The sequence below is a fragment of the Crinia signifera genome, chromosome 6 (assembly GCF_055691185.1).
Source record: "Crinia signifera chromosome 6, ASM5569118v1, whole genome shotgun sequence".
Lineage (NCBI taxonomy): Eukaryota > Metazoa > Chordata > Amphibia > Anura > Myobatrachidae > Crinia > Crinia signifera.
Genome location: NC_139222.1, coordinates 117,672,170 through 117,690,438, shown reverse-complemented (window position 1 = coordinate 117,690,438; position 18,269 = coordinate 117,672,170). Strand labels below are relative to the sequence as shown.

General features: G+C 44.8%; 1 protein-coding gene across 4 annotated transcripts in view; it reads left to right on the top strand.

Annotated features, from left to right (window-relative positions):
* TLK2 (tousled like kinase 2) overlaps window positions 1-18,269 on the top strand; it is a 72,343-nt gene that overhangs the window by 13,664 nt on the left and 40,410 nt on the right. Inside the window, exons 3-8 of one of the 4 annotated variants that reach the window (XM_083146922.1) lie at window positions 964-1,035; window positions 2,882-2,951; window positions 7,709-7,752; window positions 8,319-8,420; window positions 10,306-10,401; window positions 10,633-10,725. In XM_083146922.1, the coding sequence (XP_083003048.1) occupies window positions 964-1,035; window positions 2,882-2,951; window positions 7,709-7,752; window positions 8,319-8,420; window positions 10,306-10,401; window positions 10,633-10,725 (477 nt within the window). Of the gene's footprint in view, window positions 1-963; window positions 1,036-2,878; window positions 2,952-7,708; window positions 7,753-8,318; window positions 8,421-10,305; window positions 10,402-10,632; window positions 10,726-18,269 lie in introns of all 4 variants that reach the window. The other 3 variants (XM_083146921.1, XM_083146925.1, XM_083146923.1) reach the window with 3 other exon arrangements.

The window sequence follows — 18,269 nt, the reverse complement described above, 5'->3', positions numbered from 1 at the left end:
AGACTCAATTGCACACCGCACCCCCCCCCCCCCCCCCTTTGTGCAGGAGTCGCACGCGCTACTGAACCCCTAACCCTTTTCGTCTCCCTGAAGAGGACACAGGCAGGGTTGCCCTACCCTGCCGCAATAATTACTGAGATGCAGGAGCATCTGAGACAGATGGAGCAGGGGATCTGGCGGTTACCGGCGCTGTATGATACACCGGGGACAGAGCTGCAGCTTCCGCGGACAGTATGGTGACTAGCTGCCTGACGGGGACAATACGTAGGGCTGAAAACGTATATACCGTGATAATACACAAGTACCTTAAATTAAACCTCACTTCTCTGTAAAATTTTAGCTTTTCTTGCAAAAACACATAGGATCTGCGAAAAGTTATAGACCTGTATAATTTCACGTCCGCATTCAGAAAAAAATGGGTTTCTTATAACTGGTTTGTTTTCCCTAAACAGACAAACTAAACCCCAGAGGAGTGCCAGTATAGGGCCAATTGTATTGCCCTGGTGAAGTAATTAGCCGCAGCTAATAGGATACCTGCCTGCATTCCATTTTAGATTAAATATTTTCAGCAGTCCATGCTGATCAGTTGTAATAATGAGCTTTAGCTGTAGAAATAAAAACTCCACACTAAACAGTTAAGCCAGGTACAGACTCCGGAATGTGTGTACCTGGCGATATTTCTGCCAGAGGGGGTAATGCTGCAGCATGTCCCTCGTAAATGAGGTCCTCTCTTGTCTGTCCTAAACAGACAAGGCAGGAAGGGGGGTTAATGAAGCATGGGAGCACTCATCATTAATTATGAGTATGTTAAGTGTACACATTAGACAAGAAAGTAAAAGATATCATGCAGAAGGGCCCTCCTGAGCAATATCTTTACAGTTTTTAGTCTAGTGTGTATGGTGTTTTTACATCGTCTGATATTATTCCATATAATGTTTGGCTTATAATGGTTTTGTTTTTTAGGGACAATTGAACAGTGAGTCTTCTAACCAAAGCCTATGTAGCCTGGGTTCTCTCAGTGACAAAGAACTTGAGGTAAGCGCACGTACTTTACGTGCATTTTATTTTACCTGGGCTTTTCCATTTCAGCTGATCACAGCTGCTCTTTTTTTTTTTTCATTATTTGGGTGTTACACATTAATACACATTCACAGACTAGCCATTGTGCATTTGAATACAGAGGAACCAGTGATGGAAGCTGTTGGCAACTGAGCACAATGTCAGACTGCAGCATGAAGGGCCCACTTGGAGAATGCAGTTGTAATTACCAATGCTTAGACAGTGATTGCACTCAATGAAAAAATATGTGGGTCCCAGGGACCCCCTCACTTTATAAAGTTGGGGTCCTATTCCACTGTTTCTGGGTTACACCACGGATTATGCTTTTGAGCTACCCCCACTACTGTCACTACAATTCCTCTTAGGGGGACAGAAGAAACAATGAGTGGAGTTAGGGACAGAGTGTGTCGGGGAAAGAGACAGCGAAAGAGAGAGATAAGAGAGGACTCATAGAAAATAAGGGAATGAGAGCTAGAGAGGTGTGAGAGAAAGTGTATCCGGGGGGGTCGGGGCAGAGTGGGTGAGGTGATGGGTGGTAGTGCGAGAGTGAGCTGACTGTGGGGAAGGTGGGCAGAGGAAGCAGGTCTGGTTACAGTGTTGGCCTCCACGGTTCCGCAATGGTGCATTCTCCTGCTTCCCAGCGCCGGCCACACTCGCTCTTCTGTAAGAGCGAGTAGGAGAGCACTGGCTGTGGGTGGTCTGAGTAGCAGGAGAGCACCGGCAGGGTCCGGGTAGCTGGAGTACTCCAGCAGCAGGCGCTGGGGAGCAGTGGAGGGTGGTCTGCGCATTTTGCCCTTTAAAAATCGGGCAGGGCGCAGCGCCCCGCTAAAACAGCCTAGCAGGAACACTAAGATATGTAGAAATTCAAGTGCACAGTAGGAACCTGATCCCTAGAGGATGGGTTGAGCCCTCAGATTTTCCCTGTACCCTTAATGGGCCATCGCAGCCCTGACCGAGTCAGTGATGCTGCTGAGGAGGGGACTTTGCTGTAGAGGTAAATAATGTTAAATATCAGGCTTATTCGTTAGTAGCACTGCGATAATAAAATATGCTGCTCTCATTATGTGGATTATTTAATAAATGTGGCCCTATATGATGTTTAAACTCTGAGGGGACACTGTAAACTTAAACTGTAGAGATTAATTTTTGCTAACCTTAAGTAAATTGATGCAATCCAAAATTCTTCCCCCTTATGCATACCATACTCCAGGCATTTTCATACCTTTTTCTACCAATACATACATGACACAGTTCTAAAGAAATGCCACAATAGGTTAGGTTTATTGTGGAGCTTATTCAATGCACAGTATGTCCCAGTTGGATCGGTGTGATATTTATCTATCCGATTTCTTTCCGCACTATAATCTGACAACAGTGAAAACAGTAGCATATTGTTTCCAAGGCACGTGAGATGCAACCAGGAACTGATATGATTGATGGAAATATCTGTAAAGTGCTGCAGAAAATGTGTGCACTACATAAATAACTGGTAATAAATAATGCATTTCTTACCATTGAATGTGTATTAAATTTTATAAGTCATTAATGCATATAGCTTTGGATGTGGTGTTTTTATTAGTATCCATCCTCAAGCCTATATAATTGGTGTTTTCTGATTTCACCCCCGTCCTTTTTAATCTTACATTCCCCTTTATAACCTTTGACTCTCAATGTTGTGTATATGCTCTCATTAAGTTTTTATTGTTGCCATCTTCTACATCATTTTTAAAGTGTTCACTGGATATGAGTTCAGGATTGCCCCTCATACAGTAGGACAGACGTGCATATTTCTGTGTCATTCTAAAAGGTCTCTCTTTAGCAGACTCCAGAGAAAAAACAGAATGATCAGAGGAACCGCAAGAGGAAAGCAGAACCATACGAAACAAGTCAAGGTAAAGATTGTGTTTGTTACACAATTGGGTATATTTACTATAATGGGTTGTAGACAGTAGGCTAGCCCCATTTTGTTAACATGGTCAAAAGGTCAGCTGCTACAAAAGATAAACATGAAACATTGATGAAACACTCAACTTTTGGTTCATTTTACAACCATGTGGAATACAATTGGGAATAGTAACTAATTTGCGTTGAATATGATGAAAGATAAAAAACTATGGGTGTGTTATGATGGGCTGACAGTCGGAATTCCAATGGTCAGTTTACAGACAGCGGAATTACGACTGCCGGTATTCTGACACAGGGGTGAGTACAAAGAAGCCCCTTGCAGGCTCACCACAGGTTCCATTCTCCCTCTTTGGGGTCATGAGCCCCATGAGGAAGAATAGTCCCAGTCAGTCAGGATACCAACTTTTGGGTATTTGAACTATTGGGATTCCGGTGCCATGACTGTTGGGATCTCAACTATTAGGCCGGCATTGGGAACCATAAAAATTACACTCCTCAAATTTAAAAAAAAAATGTAAAAATCTTGTTGACTATTTGCATTTCTATTTTTTTTATAGACCCTCTTGACCTTTTTTCCAGTCTACATTTTGATCCTACCAACTGTTTGCATTTCAACCATATGGGGTTGACCTATTCATCTTTTTACTGTAGATCCATTGAACCACCTCCTATAATATAGTGTTAGATGCATTCTTGGTGAAAAAAACTTGTTATCAAAATACTCATTTGCATGATAAATTTATATATAGGTATTATCAGAAGTCATCTTTGACAATTATTGCAAACCTTTATAGATGAATACTGTTGATAGATTATTACAGAATATTTTACTGGGAAGAAAAATCTGAGAATGCAGATTTCATTGTGCAGTATTCAATGCCGGTGCGAGCGGCCGGCAAGGGGGTTAAACTGCGAGGATCACAGAAAACCAGTGATCCTCGCAGTTTAACCCCCGCGCCGGCCGCTCGCACTATGCAACGTTCCGGGGGAATCCTCGCAGTCACAGAACTGCGAGGATTCCCCTAAACTGCGAGAGCCGAGGCTAGTGCAGCAAACTCGCTGTAATTAGCCTCGGCTCTCGTAGCTTTTGGAGGCACATTCGCAAATTCCCCCTCGCTCAAAAAACGGAGCGAGGGGGAATTTGCGAATGAGGGGGGGGGGTCAGTTGAATACTGACAGGGTGAGCGGTGACTGCGAGCAAAAAGTCCTGCTCGCAGTCACCGCTCGCCCACGGCATTGAATATATGCCATTGAATTTATTTAGGATATTTCAAATATGTATAGCCAGAAAATAAAGTCAGGGCATTTTAATGAATTTAGGAACTGTAGATCTCTCCTTTTTAGCATACTACTGATATGCAGAGCTGTCTTGTTAGTCACTGCATAATGAACATTAGTCGACACTGGTGAAATCTAAATAATTTGCATAGTCATTTTGAATGTTCAGATTCTTATACATCGCTGAATGTCTTCCCAAATGCTTGTTGCATGTAATTGGACATCTGAATCCATTTGAACTTGTCTATTTCAGATATTTCATGTAGCTCATGATCTTTAGGCTAATCTAAATTATATTTATTCTGTAATTAATCTTGCTGATAATTCCAGCCAATAAGTCTTTAGGGCGCCTCATTTTTTTTATTTTTTTTATTTCCATAATCTTATTTGTAATGGGGAATGGTGGTTTCTAATTTGAACCTTCCAGAGTTCTTATTTTATTCTTTGTGTTCAATTTAACATATAATGAATAGGCTCACTTGTTTATAGCCCTTTCACATGCCAAGTCACACCAGTGATTTGGACACCGATCCATCCCGGAAACGACCCAGAATTTGCGATGTTTAAAAGCCCACAGCGACCCAGCAGAGTGGTGGTGCGTCATCGGGGGCAGGGAAGGAAGCAGAGCCTTGAGCTGATGCTGGCTCAAAGTGCAGCGTCCTTCGTAGTGTGAACAGGACCCGAGTCGCTTGACCCAGATTACCCGTTCGCACTGCATTGCAACCGGGGTCCGACCTTGGATTAACACTTCTTTTAACCCAAGTCAGAATGCCGAGTGCTGGACCTGGGAAATTGATAAAGAACCTTTTCACACAGCACAGAGCCCTGGTTGACTTGGCAACAAGCCTGGATGCAGCCATGCAAACCTTTTTAATAGTGCTTACAGGTCCTGAAAATCAGACTATTGTTCAACTCAGTGGTTCCCAATCTGTGTGCATTGTGGCACTTGCAGAGCTGCCTTGGATTGGTGGTTCAATACCAATTCAAATTGTTTATATTCAATGTAATAAGCATTTACTAACTTCTTATTCTTATAGCTATCTCTGCTGCTTTTGGCACTGATAATACTCGTCTCCTACAAACACTACAATTCCTAGTCTTCAGGACACACCCTTTTCTTGGGTCTCCTCCTACCGATCTAACCGCTCTTTCCATGTTTGTTTCTCTGATTCTACATCCTCTTCACTACCTCTATCAGTTGTGGTACCAAAGCTCAGCCTTATGGGGCCTACACAAGGGGCGATTTCAGGGCATTTTCTAAGATAATCTTGCATTGCTCAGCAAAATCTCTACATGTGTAGGCCCTCTGCTTTTCTCTATCTATACCCTATCACTTGGCAAACCAATCAGCTCTTTTGGACTGAGAGATCCATCTGTAAGAATATTATACTTAAATCTTCCTATACTCCCCAGACTTGTCACCCTCTGTATTTGTCCATGTCACTGAATGACTTTCTGCCATTTCATCTTAGCTGTCATTTCGCCACCTTAAACTTTATATTTCAAAAACAGAATTATGTTTCCACCAACCAGTAATAGTTACCTACCTGATATATCTAGCACTGTTGACAACATGACAATCAATCCTACCCCACAAGCTTGCTGCTTATGTGTCGTTCTTTACTCTGAACTGTCCTTTGCTCCCCACATTAAATCTGTCTCAAAATCATGTTGTGTATATCTAAAACTCATATACAAAAATATGGCCTACTTTAAATAAGACACTGCTAAAACTCTAATCTAGGCATCGTAAAACTATGGCCCTCCAGCTGTTGTGAAAGTACAAGTTCCATTATGCCATGGCACAGTTTTGCTATTTGGGAATGTTAAAACCTATGACAAGGCATGCTGGGATATGTAGTTTCAGCTGAAGGGCCACAGTTTGGCCATGTCTGCTCTAATCCATGCTGTCCTCTCCTGCATTGATTAATGCAATAGTCTCCTTACTGGTCTTCCCCAATACAGACTCTACCATTACAATCCTATTGAATGCAGCTGCAAGGCCAATCTTCCTCGACAGACGTTCATTATCTGCAAAACTGCTCTGTCCGTTCCTCCATTGGTTACCTGTATTCTGCCGTATAACATAAATATACTTTTACTTACACACAAGGCCATAACCCCCAGGGTACATCTAGCATATAACTGTGTGTTACAGTTAAAAAGTGACAGTACAGATATACATAACTGGCTGCTGCACAGCAATCCAAATCCAATTCCTAGTACTGTATACGCAATTATACCTGGCCAATAAAGCTGATTCTGATAAACCAAACGTCTCCAACATACATCTCTTTGCTTATCTCAAAATATTTCACAGCTCGACTTTTTCACTCCTTCAGAAGATCTACATCTCTCATCCACATGTATTACTTGCTCCCTTTCATGATTGCAGGAATTTTTTCGGGCTGCACTCTTTCTGTGGATTACTCTGCCACTCACAATAAGACTTTCTTCTAGTCTCCAAACCTTCAAGCGTTCCCTGAAAACACACTTCTCACAGTACAAACATGTACTAAATTTTCTCTCACCTTTCCATCCTCCTGACCCCTGGCCAACATTGCTGGGTCACGTATTATACAACCCACCAAGAACGTTTGCAATCTGGTGGACCATTATGCAACAGATAACACCTTACTACTGTTTGAACTGTAACAACCCAGTTTGTTTTATCCATATTTACAATAGTAAAGCCCAACGTTAAGGGGCATACACCGATCTTTCCATGTGTATACCCTAAGCCAGTGGTGTCAAACTCATGGCCCTCCAGCTGTTGTGGCACTACACATCCCAGCATTCCCTGCCACATATTTTATATAATGGATTGTTAAAACTGAGGTAGGGCATGCTGGGACATGTAGTTCCACAACAGCTGGAGGGCCATGAGTTTGACACCACGGCCCTAAGCGATTACGATGTGCGGTCCCGCACGTTAATATTGCCTGCTCGCTAAGTCATTGCATGCAGTCAAAATCTAGTCAAATTGCTTAGCAGGTGACTGCAAATCTCAGAATGAGGGGTTGTGATCGAGATCTCTCATTCTGAACTACTTACCCTGCCTTTTTTTTTTTTTGCTTAAGCAAAATTGCTTCACAAAATCGCTTGGTAAAATCACTCGGCAAAAATCACTGCATGTGTATGTGCTCTCCATGGGCGATCTGGACACCAGGAAATCGCCTACTCTAAATAGCTTAGCACACATCTCTACGTGTGCTTGGCCCTAACTTTCTGCACTGTAGAAGAAACTGTTAGTAAATAAAATAAAACCAGGGCTTATGGCTGACAATCATAATATGTGTGAACAAACAGTGATTCTACCCCACCATATAACTGAACATAAGGGTGACCTATAAACACAATTTAGTTAATAGTTTTGGCTACGATTATGCAGACTTTCTGCTTTACATCCCATAGTACTGAAAATGAATGACTTTATATGAATTTCAGCTTTTGTTATCTATTCTAGGGAAGAACACTCCTAGAGGACATAAAATTAGTGATTATTTTGAGGTAAGTACCCTTTGGACATCTTTATACAGAATGTGCAATCTTTTGAGTGTCGACTAATCATTTTATCTGAATAAATCTACATTCATGTTAATTTTTGCTGTATTTATTGGGGTACATTTTAACTGAGAATGTTCTGTAACTCATAGGGGGGTATCCAATTACCCCTAATAAAAAAATCCTGATGTTGTGCCAATGCTTTTTTATCGGGCTATCCAATTAGATTGTCTGATAAAAAAATATATTACAAAAAGCACGTTTTGTCCAGAAAAAACACAGGTCCAATAAAACCTGTGTATTTTTGGATGCTGCAGTCCGGTTTTCAGTCAGAGGAAAGCAAAACAAAATCCCAGATAATCTGATAAAGAAATTTTAAAGCAAACATCTCCAATTAAAGGTTACAGCTTTTTTATTTAATTTAATTATTTGGACCAGTACATAGCTTGTTGTTTCTATTTAACGGTGCTGTTGATATTAATCCTTTATGTTCAAGAATAATCACCAGGGGTCTACTAAATGGTTCAATCACCAATAATTCCAAGGCATTTTATCTTTTTATTTTAATGCAGTTTGCTGGGGGAAGTGGCCCGGGGACAAGTCCTGGTAGAAGCGTTCCACCAGTTGCCAGATCCTCACCGCAACATTCCTTATCAAACCCATTACCCTTACCGGTAAATTTATTTGTTGCTATAGATATGTCTATTTGGCAAAATTTCCAGAAATTGAAAGGCCCCCATACACTTATCCAAGGTATCGCATGCAGCCTTGCATGCGATACCTTAGCAACGGCCCCCGGCGGCTGGACCACATACGATACATCGTATGTGGTCCTATAGAATATGATGTATCGTCTCCAACCCCCAGCAAGTGCTGCAAGATCTGATAAATGTTATGTGCATCACTTGCGATCTCCGGATCCATTTCGATGCGTACGGGACCGTGGATCTGAATCGGAGACCAGGCACATTAGATTTGGGGTCTTTTCATCTGATTTCTCGGCCCGATCTGTCAAAATCTGATGAAAAGGGCCCAAATCATATAAGTGTATGGGCACCTTTACTAGTACCAAGAATGAACGTACTTGTAACCATGACATCCACACATGTATGTGTTTGTTTGTATATATAAATATATACATGCATAAATATATATGTGTAATTTGTATAGTATATACAGAACATGGCTATGCAGATCCTGCTGTTAATAAGGCAGGTATGCATCAGAGATTAAAAGTATGCCCTTCAAGTAGGCCAGTGCTCAAGACACCTGGCTGTTGAGACAAGGGTGACGCTAACTGAGGAGTATAGATCCTAGTAGACAGAGAGAACATATGCTTGAAGTGGTGAGATTTGAGGGCACACTAACTATACTCAAGATCATGGATGTGGAAATGCAAAAAAGGTAATAAGTGTGGTAGTGATATGGCAATGTTGGTAGAGTATTGTGGGGTGGGCTAAAATGTACTTGGAAATGGGGTGGAAATGTAGGGGTGGGAGGTGGATTGACTTGAGGAGTTTAAACTTTAGTCTGTAGGATATTGGATGCCAGTAGAGTGATTGATTGGCATGGTATGCTACATTAAAGAGAGCTGAGCCAGATTCACTGTAGGAAAAAGGCAAAATGGAGTAGGCAGTGTGATGCTCTAGGCCTGGGGTAGCCAACTCCAGTCCTCGAGAGCTACCAACAGTTAATGTTTTCCAGATCTCCTCACAGAATCACAAGTGAAGTGATTAGCTGCACCTGTGGATCTTTGTAAATGTGTCAGCGAGTAATGAGTGCAGCAGCTAGTTAGTCTGGGAAAAATGTGAACTGTTGGTAGCTCTGAAGGACTGGAGTTGGCTACCACTGCTTTAGGCAATGTTCTGTTAGGGAACCATGGGTCCTGACATTCATATGGATGTTACTTTGACACATGCCATCTGCTTACACATTATTTGCAGCCCAGGTATTCCATAATAGCATTTGCCTCTTTCAGCAGGGTAATGTGTCCTGCCACAATGCAAAGTTGTTCAGGAATAGTTTGAGGGACGTGACGGGTCAAGGTGTGACTTTCCCTCAGTGTTCCTCATTCTTAATCTGATCGAGCATCTGTGGGATGTTTTTGAAGAAAAAAAGTTCAGGTCATGGAGGCACCACCTCTCAACTTTCAGGGCTTAAAGGATCTGCTGGGAACATCTTGGTATCAGACACGATAGGACACTGTCTGACGTCCATTGCTCGCCTCGTCAGAACTTCTTTAGGCGTACAAGGGGGACCTACACAATATTTTGCAAGTGGTTTTAATATAATAGCTGATCAGTATGTGTATAGATAGATATAAACCTATGACCAGTAATTTCTGCCTGCTGTACAAATTCCAATGTTAAGTTTAGCATTCCAGAACAGGAAGCATTGCTGTATGCTGTTCTTTATTTTGCATTTCCATATTCATTTTTGTCACTCCTGTAATGTGTTATCTCCCATTTCTGACTTGTTGACTACTGAATGTGTCCTTTCATTCTAGTTATGTGTCTTGCTCTGCTGCCTGCCTTTTAAACCATAGATTTTATTTTCCAGAGTCAGCAAAGTAGCCCTCCTTCCTCCTTACCAGTGAGCCTAGAGCATTCCTGCATCCCCATCAAACAGATTCCCGTCCAGCACAGACTAACGCAGGTAAAAAAATCTCTGGATAAAGATTGATACTTTTGTATTAGCATTTTAGTTAAAAAAAAATATATATATATATTTTTATTAGGTACTCATGCATTTAAATAGTTCTAAAATAGAAGGGGGGGGGACCTAAATGTACCTGGACACCTGTTTGCATATCACAATTACTGAGACTGCGGTTGGAACTTTGATAGTGCAGACTAAATACTCTCTTTGCTTTTTATTCTTTTTCAGTCTGACCTCACAATGGATAAAATATCCGCACTAGAAAACAGCAAAAACTCTGACTTAGAAAAAAAGGAGGGAAGGATAGATGATTTATTAAGGGTAAGTTTCTAGAACAAAAATTTATTTTGTAATTTATTTACATGATTTGTTCTGTACTGTGGAAAAACACTTCCTTCATAACTGCTTTATGTATATGATGCTTTCATATTGGAATTTTATTGTCACTTTTCATTACACAAAATGAATATGGGAGGCAGGTATGAATGAGGCAGGAGAGTTTCCACATGGGGAAATGGGGTGAGACAGGATTGACGTATTGAAGAATAAAAAAATAATAATGATTAACATAAGTATAAGAATGGGATTTTGGTCCTAACTATAAAATCTTTTTATTCTGAATCCATGGTGTACACTAGGAACAGTGGGTGTGGGTGGAGCTACGGCTACAGGCGCCAAGGAGAACTGGGCTCCTCCACTTGCCCTTCAGGCTTCAGTTTGTTCAACAGGGACAGGAAGAGAAAGAGAAGAGACCATGCATCTCGAAGGAAGAAAAGGTTCAGGAAGTGAAAACCCCCCTCATTGTCAAAACAGTGCATGAGGGTGGGTGCCCAGTGTCCAGTCACGGGAGGGAACGCAACTGAGCTGCACTGAGGACACGGCGCCCAAACCAAAAGCAATCGGAAGTGGCCACCGTTTCAAATTAGTAAAAACAGAGGAAAGTATGTGCCGAGGTCCAAGTGGTGGCCGCATGACATAGCTGCTCTGCAGAGACACCCTGACGAGCTGCTCAACTGGATCCCACCGAGCGAGTTGAATGGGCCTGAATTCATGAAGGAACCAGTGTATTTGAAGCCAGATAAACTGGCCTAATAGTTAGTTGCAGTCAGCGTGCCAAAGTCTGTTTTGGCACTGGCCAACCACGGTTAGCCACATCGCACAAAACAAACAAAGCATCAGATTTGCAGATGTCACGAGTTCTAGCAACATAGAGAGAACAAAGGTCTGGGGAGTCCTGTTGAGAGAACAAAGGTCTGGGGAGTCCTGTTGAGAGAACAAAGGTCTGGGGAGTCCTGTTGAGAGAACAAAGGTCTGGGGAGTCCTGTTGAGAGAACAAAGGTCTGGGGAGTCCTGTTGAGAGAACAAAGGTCTGGGGAGTCCTCCGAAGGAGAAAACGCTGGAACAACGATCTCTTGATTTATATGTAGGGGAGATAACTTAAGGAGATACTCCATACATGTATGGAGAACCGCCCTATCCGGATTAAAAAAAAAAACAAATAAGGAGAAACATGCGACAAGGCCAATAAGTCGGACACCTGACGGGCCGTGACAATTGATAACAAGAAAAGTGTTTTTCCACGTGAGCCACCTGAGATCCCCCGAATCTAAGGGCTCGAATGGAGAGCCCATAACACCAAGGTCAGATCCCAAGGCTGAATAGACTGCACAAATGTGGGCTGTATATGAAGGACGACCTGGAGAAAAGTCTGGATGGCCATGCGCTTAGCAAGCCGCCTTTGAAAAATGACTGAAAGAGCTGACACCTGAACTTTGAACGAGGCCAGTCTAAGTCCCAGATCCAGACCCGTCTGCAACAAAGCCAGCACCCTAGACAAACGAAACTCCAGAGACAGAAAGCCTCTATCCAGAAACTCCAGAGACAGAAAGCCTCTATCCAGAAACTCCAGAGACAGAAAGCCTCTATCCAAACGCCAACTATAAAAGGTGCTCCAGACCCGATCTTAAATACGGGAAGAGGAAGGCTTTCTTGTTGCAATCATTGTTTTGACAACCGCAAGCGAAAACCCCTTAGCCCTCAAGATTTCCATTTCAAGAGACATGGTGGTCAATCCAATCTGTGAAGATACAGGTTCACGCACGGTCCCTGTGACAACATGGATCCCTGGCGCGAGCCCCATAACAGGGAAGCTTGCGATTTAGTCTGGAGGCCATTAAGTCCATCTGTGGGAGGCCCCAGCGCTCCACCAGTAGTTGAAAAACATCCTGATGGTTGGCCCACTCGCCCGACTTGATGTCCTGCCAACAGAGGAAGTCTGCTTCCCAATTTTCTATCCTGGGATGTGCACCGCAGACCGAGCAGATGTCTCTGCCCAAAGCAAGATCAGAAGCACCTCCTTCATGGTGGCCCTGCTCCTGATCCCTCCCTGGTGATTGATATAAGATGTTCACTGCCTTGGCCTGGACCAGGGGACGAGCAGAGGTCAGCGCTGGATAGATAGCTCGGAGTTCCAGAATGTTTATGGGGAGCGAGGCCTCCTCTTGTGCCCACTGACCTTGAAAGGAGTGGTCCTCGATGATGGCACCCCAACCCCTAAGACTGGCATCGGGTGTTAGAAGCGTCCAGTCCGTGATTGAAAACGGACGCCCCTTCCGAAGATTGGGGGAGTGAAGCCACCAATAGATTGAGAGTCTAGTCTATCTGGAGAGAAGAAGTCGCCAGACATCCTGGAGAATAGTTCCAACGGTGGAGCATCTCCAACTGTAGGGCCCTGGAATGCAGCTGTAATGTCTAGTAGCAGGAGACCAATTTTGCCAGCACTTTCATGCACTGGTAAACAGAGACCCTGCGATGTCTGAGAGAACTCTAAAGAGGGCCTGGAGAGCAAAAATCTTGTCTCCTGGCAAATAGACCCTCTGAACCCTGGTGTCGAGGTGTGTGCCCATCGTCTGGTATGGCACTGTGCTGTATTTTCTTCAATGGTCAGTTGAAGGTGGTGTAGGAGGGCCTCCAGAAACTGAGCCGGGATTAGGACCTTGTCCAAGTAAGGCAACAGACGGACACCCTGAGTTCACACGGTCGCGGCCATGATTGCCATAACCTTGGTGAAAAGCGCCATGAACTGATAGTGGCAATCTTTGACTGCAATGTGGAGGAACCTCTGGCAGTCCGCGTGGATGGGAGTGTGGAGACGAAAAAGCCGAAAGGACGCTGGACGCTACTTTGGAGGAGTGGATGGCAAGAAGACAGTTTTGGATGTGCCGACAGTAGCCACAATCTTGTCCAGCTTAACACCAAAGAGGACATCGCTGGACAAAGGCAACACCTCTAAAGCCTTTTTGGAGTCTGAGTCCGCACTCCACATGCGCAACCAGAGAGCCCTGCGGGCAGAAACAGAGGACATCAATCTTGGAAGAGAGAGCCGCAGCGTCTAAAGTCGCTTCTCCCAAATATGTGGTGGCTTCCCTAATTAATTCCACAGAGGACAGAAGATGAGAGCGGCGGGGGCCCGAGGTTATCTGGTGCTGTAAATCGTCAGCCCAGGAGCCAATTGCCTTTGCCACCCAAGCCAAGGCCGGCCAAGCAGAAACACCAACATTAGTAAAGATTGACTTGAGACAATGCTCAATTTTCCTGTCTGTGGGATATTTTAGGGAAGCCATAGTAGGAAAATGCGCCACATTAAACTGGGAAAAAAAAAAGCTATGAGGTGTTTGGGAACCAGAAACTTTTTGTTTAGGTGTGCCCAGGCATCTGACAATACATCCTCCAAGTCTGTATTAGAGGGAAAAATGGCTAGCGCTCTTTTTTTCTTTCTTTTGAAAAGAGGAGCGTTCGGCAGTCGGCTGGTCATCCTGAATTTTAAGAGATGATCGAACAGCCATAATCAGTGCGTCAACTGTAGAATGAGTCGCCTGATCGTCCTGAGTTGTATTGGCTTCAGCCATCTCATCCTCAGTGTCTACTAAATTGGCCTCCTCTAACTCCGCTGAGTCAGAATCTTTAGTGTTATGCATCACCCGTGGTGGAGGGGGCCTGCGCTTAGGTGGAGGGACCTCCAGCAACCCCTGCTCTGAGGACGACAGGACCTGTACCCAGGCAGGCTCAGACACTGTTTCAGCAGGTGCGAACGACAGTCACTGCTACAACAGACTGTGTGGGTGCCCTGGCTGCTGCTAAATGGGAGGCTAACTCTCTCATCACTGAGGATATAGAGGCTGTCCATTAAGGCTCCGCTGGTGTGACTGAACCAGAGGGTCCATCGTCATGGGTGTGACCTCAGAGCAACGGTCACACAGGCCAGCACAGTCCTGGACCTCTGAGGAGTAATTCTCCTTAAGCTGTGTACACACAGGGGCGATTTTAGCACATATCTCTGGCAATATGGTCACTAAGCGACCATATTGCCAGTGATTTCATGTGCTGTGGGAGATAAATCGCTGGGATTGCGCTCCCGCGGCCAGCCCTTCATGGTCGTAGGAGCATGCTCCTCCAATTATGGCTAAAAATTGCTGGTCAATTCACTGTGCTCCAGTGACCAGCGATCTCTAGCCAAAATGAGGTAGAGACAGAATGAGACAATAGTTTGCAATTTTCAGCCAAAATCGCTGGTCGCTGATGAAAACGAGACACTGAGCAATATATTGCTGAGAGATTTTGCCAGTACACTGAGCAATATTTTGCTGGGCGATTTTAAGCCAAAATAGCTCAGCGACCAAATCGCACCGTGTGTACACAGCTTAACAGTTGGTACAAGTAAAAGCATACAGCCTGGGAGCTCCCCCCCCCCCCCCCCCTAGAGTGCTTAGCTGAGGACTTATGCTGGGTACACACCAGGACGACAGGGGTCCGATCCCATCAATCTAGATCCAATTCCGACCAATTGGATGTAGATTGTGTGGTGATCGGGCCCTTTTCTGTCCTGGTGTGGACCGATCCGATGCGCGGTCCCGCAGGTCGGTCGGTCGTTATTCAGATCCTACCTGCAGCAGGTAGGATCTGAAGAACGACCATACAGCGGGGTGCGGGTCGCCATCGGATCGGACCCGCTCACGGTGCATATGGTGAGCGGGTCGTGCCCCCCCCCCCGCATCATCGTGAGCGGGTCTGAAGAAACACTGACGACCCGCTCACAATGTGCATCGTGAGCGGGTCGTCATGGTGTGTACCCCACATTAGCCTTCTGAGACATTGTTAAATGGTCACAGCCCTGTCTGCACACAGCTCTGACAATAACCTTGGGTCTTTATATAGTAAAAGGTTACATGGTTAAACTATCACAATATATAAATCAATTCTTCTTCTAAACAGAAAATAGGTTAAAACAAGCACACCAGAAGAACTCTGTACCAGCACTAAGAAGTGTGGTTACAGAGAATTAAGAAAACCTGGTCCTGTAGGGTGCAAGGAGCAGGAATCAGGGTGGGTAAAAGCTGAGCTCAGACGGGAGGCCAGATAAGGACCCGCTCTGAGCATTGAGGCGGAATGCTGTGTCTCAAAGTCCACCTCATCCTGGAACCATCCAGCGCCCTGCACCAAGATGGTGCTCCACGGTATGGCGCCATGGTGGTCTAGCTGCCACGCAGAGACCACCGGGTGCTGCTGCCACGGGATGCACCCCTCCCCAGAGACCACCGGGTGCCGCTTCCAAGGGATGCACCACGAACAGCGAACCAACCCCCCCCCCCCCCCCCCCCCTTACCCGCACGCCGCTTCAGAGAGGAGGACCCGCTTACCTGTGGCTGGGAAAGGTGTTCTCCGTGTGTGGGGAGGTGGACGGCAGGCCTGGTCAACAGTACCAGCGCGCCAAGAGCAGACCACAGGGGAGCAGTCACTGCAAAGGAGAAGGTTGTCTCCTAAAGTAAAAATACAAAATAAGAAAGTTGAAACAGGGCACAGAGCCCTGTCGCTGATAACCTGTGTATTGAGGCACCATGGAAAAAACTGAAGCCTGTAGGGGGTGAGGAGGAGGAGCCCGGGCTGCACTCCAAAGAAAGTTCTTCTCCTTGGTGCCTGTAGCTGCAGCTCCAGCCACACCCACTGTTCCCAGTGTCCACCATGGCATGAATGAAAAAAATATAACCCAATAACACCACACCAGCTTAAATGGATAGTTTGGGTGGGTGCCAAGTTACCATGTGGAATCAGGGTTTTTGTACTCATTGTTAAAATATTTCTGTATTTTTTTCTTCCAACGGGAGACACTGAATACTCTGTGAACATCTGAAAGATGCCAAGGGAGGGAATCTGCACTTTTAGTTGAAAAATGCGTCCATTTTCGACTATTTTTCACCCGATACTAATTTGACTTGGTACTCTTTACTTATCACGGCGGGCATTGAATGCACTAAAAAATCGGGTGCGGCGCGACCGACGCGATGCCCGCGATTTCCCATAGAGAACAATGTTAAATGTCTCAATTGACCCGATTTTCCTGTTCAATGCCTCAATTGACCCGATTTTTCCATAGGAAACAATGTTAAATGGCCCACAGAGGCCAAATAGGCACCCTGAAGTGTGAAATGGCCCCCACAATTGTTAACACCACCCCACGATCAATGTGAACCCGAAGCGTGGCGAGCGCAGCGGCGGTACACGTCCTACGACCTTTTCATACCCCCACTATCCACGTCGGCGTGGAGTTGAGAATAGAATAGTGTGGCGAGCGCAGCGAGCCACCGAGCCCGAAGCGTGGCGAGCGCACGCGGATACCTTCACAGGTAAACGCGTCCCTTCGCGGGCTTCACAGGTATCCGCATCCCCTCGCGGGGCTCGCTGCGCTCGCCATGCTTCGGGCTCGCTGCGCTCGCCACACTATTCTATTCTCAACTCCACGCCGACGTGGATAGTGGGGGTATGAAAAGGTCATAGGACGCGTACCGCCGCCCCTCGCGGGCTCGCTGTGCTCGCCACGCTTCGGGTTGATCGTGGGGTGGCGTTAACAATTGTGGGGGCCATTTCACACTTCAGGGTGGCTATTTGGCCTCTGTGGGCCATTTAACATTGTTTCCTATGGAAAAATCGGGTCAATTGAGACATTTAACATTGTTCCCTATGGGAAATCGCGGGCATCGCGTTGGTCGCGTCGCACCCGATTTTTAGTGCATTCAATGGCCACGATGCCCGCGATTTTTTTACCTGCGATGCCCACGATCAAAATCGTGGGCGCCGTGCTAGGTAAAGAGTACCTTTTGACTTATTGACAGTGAAACCTGCATTAGTGTAAAAAACATCAATACATCATTGAATACCCCCCTTACAACTTAACAAACGTGTGCACTGAAGACTAGGTTGCCACTTTGCGTAACTGTTCAGCAGAATCACATTTCGCTGCCCCATAAAATTTAACAAAGCAATGCCAGGCAGAGTTTCACACTGTAAAGCGTCAGTCTGTGCTTTAAAATTTAAACTGGCAGATTACAACCATAAAATAAAGAGATGCATTGTTAAGAGGCTATCCATCCATCCATCCATCCATCAGTACTCACCTCCTTAGTTCTGCGGACATAGGTATTAATTGACCTGAATGCTTATAAATACTGATGAGAGGCCTTTTCAATAAAGTAGAAATCATGTTGCAAAACATGCAATCCCAATTTCTTGAGTAGTATGTGGTCACCCAGGCAATTTCATGTTTTACATGAAAATTGACTTTTATTTATCAAATGAGTTGCAGAAGGACTAGAACATATAGTCAAGACATTGGCAAGGTTAGAAATAATTTTTATGTAATATAATAATTTTGTCCTTCAAACTTTGCTTTAGTCAAAGAATGCTCATTTTGCGGCAATTACAGCATTGCAGTCCTTTGGCATGCTACCTGTTAATTTGTTGAGGTAATCTAAAGAAATTTCACCCCATGCTTCCTGAAGCACCTCCCACAAGTTGGATTGGCTTGTAGGGCA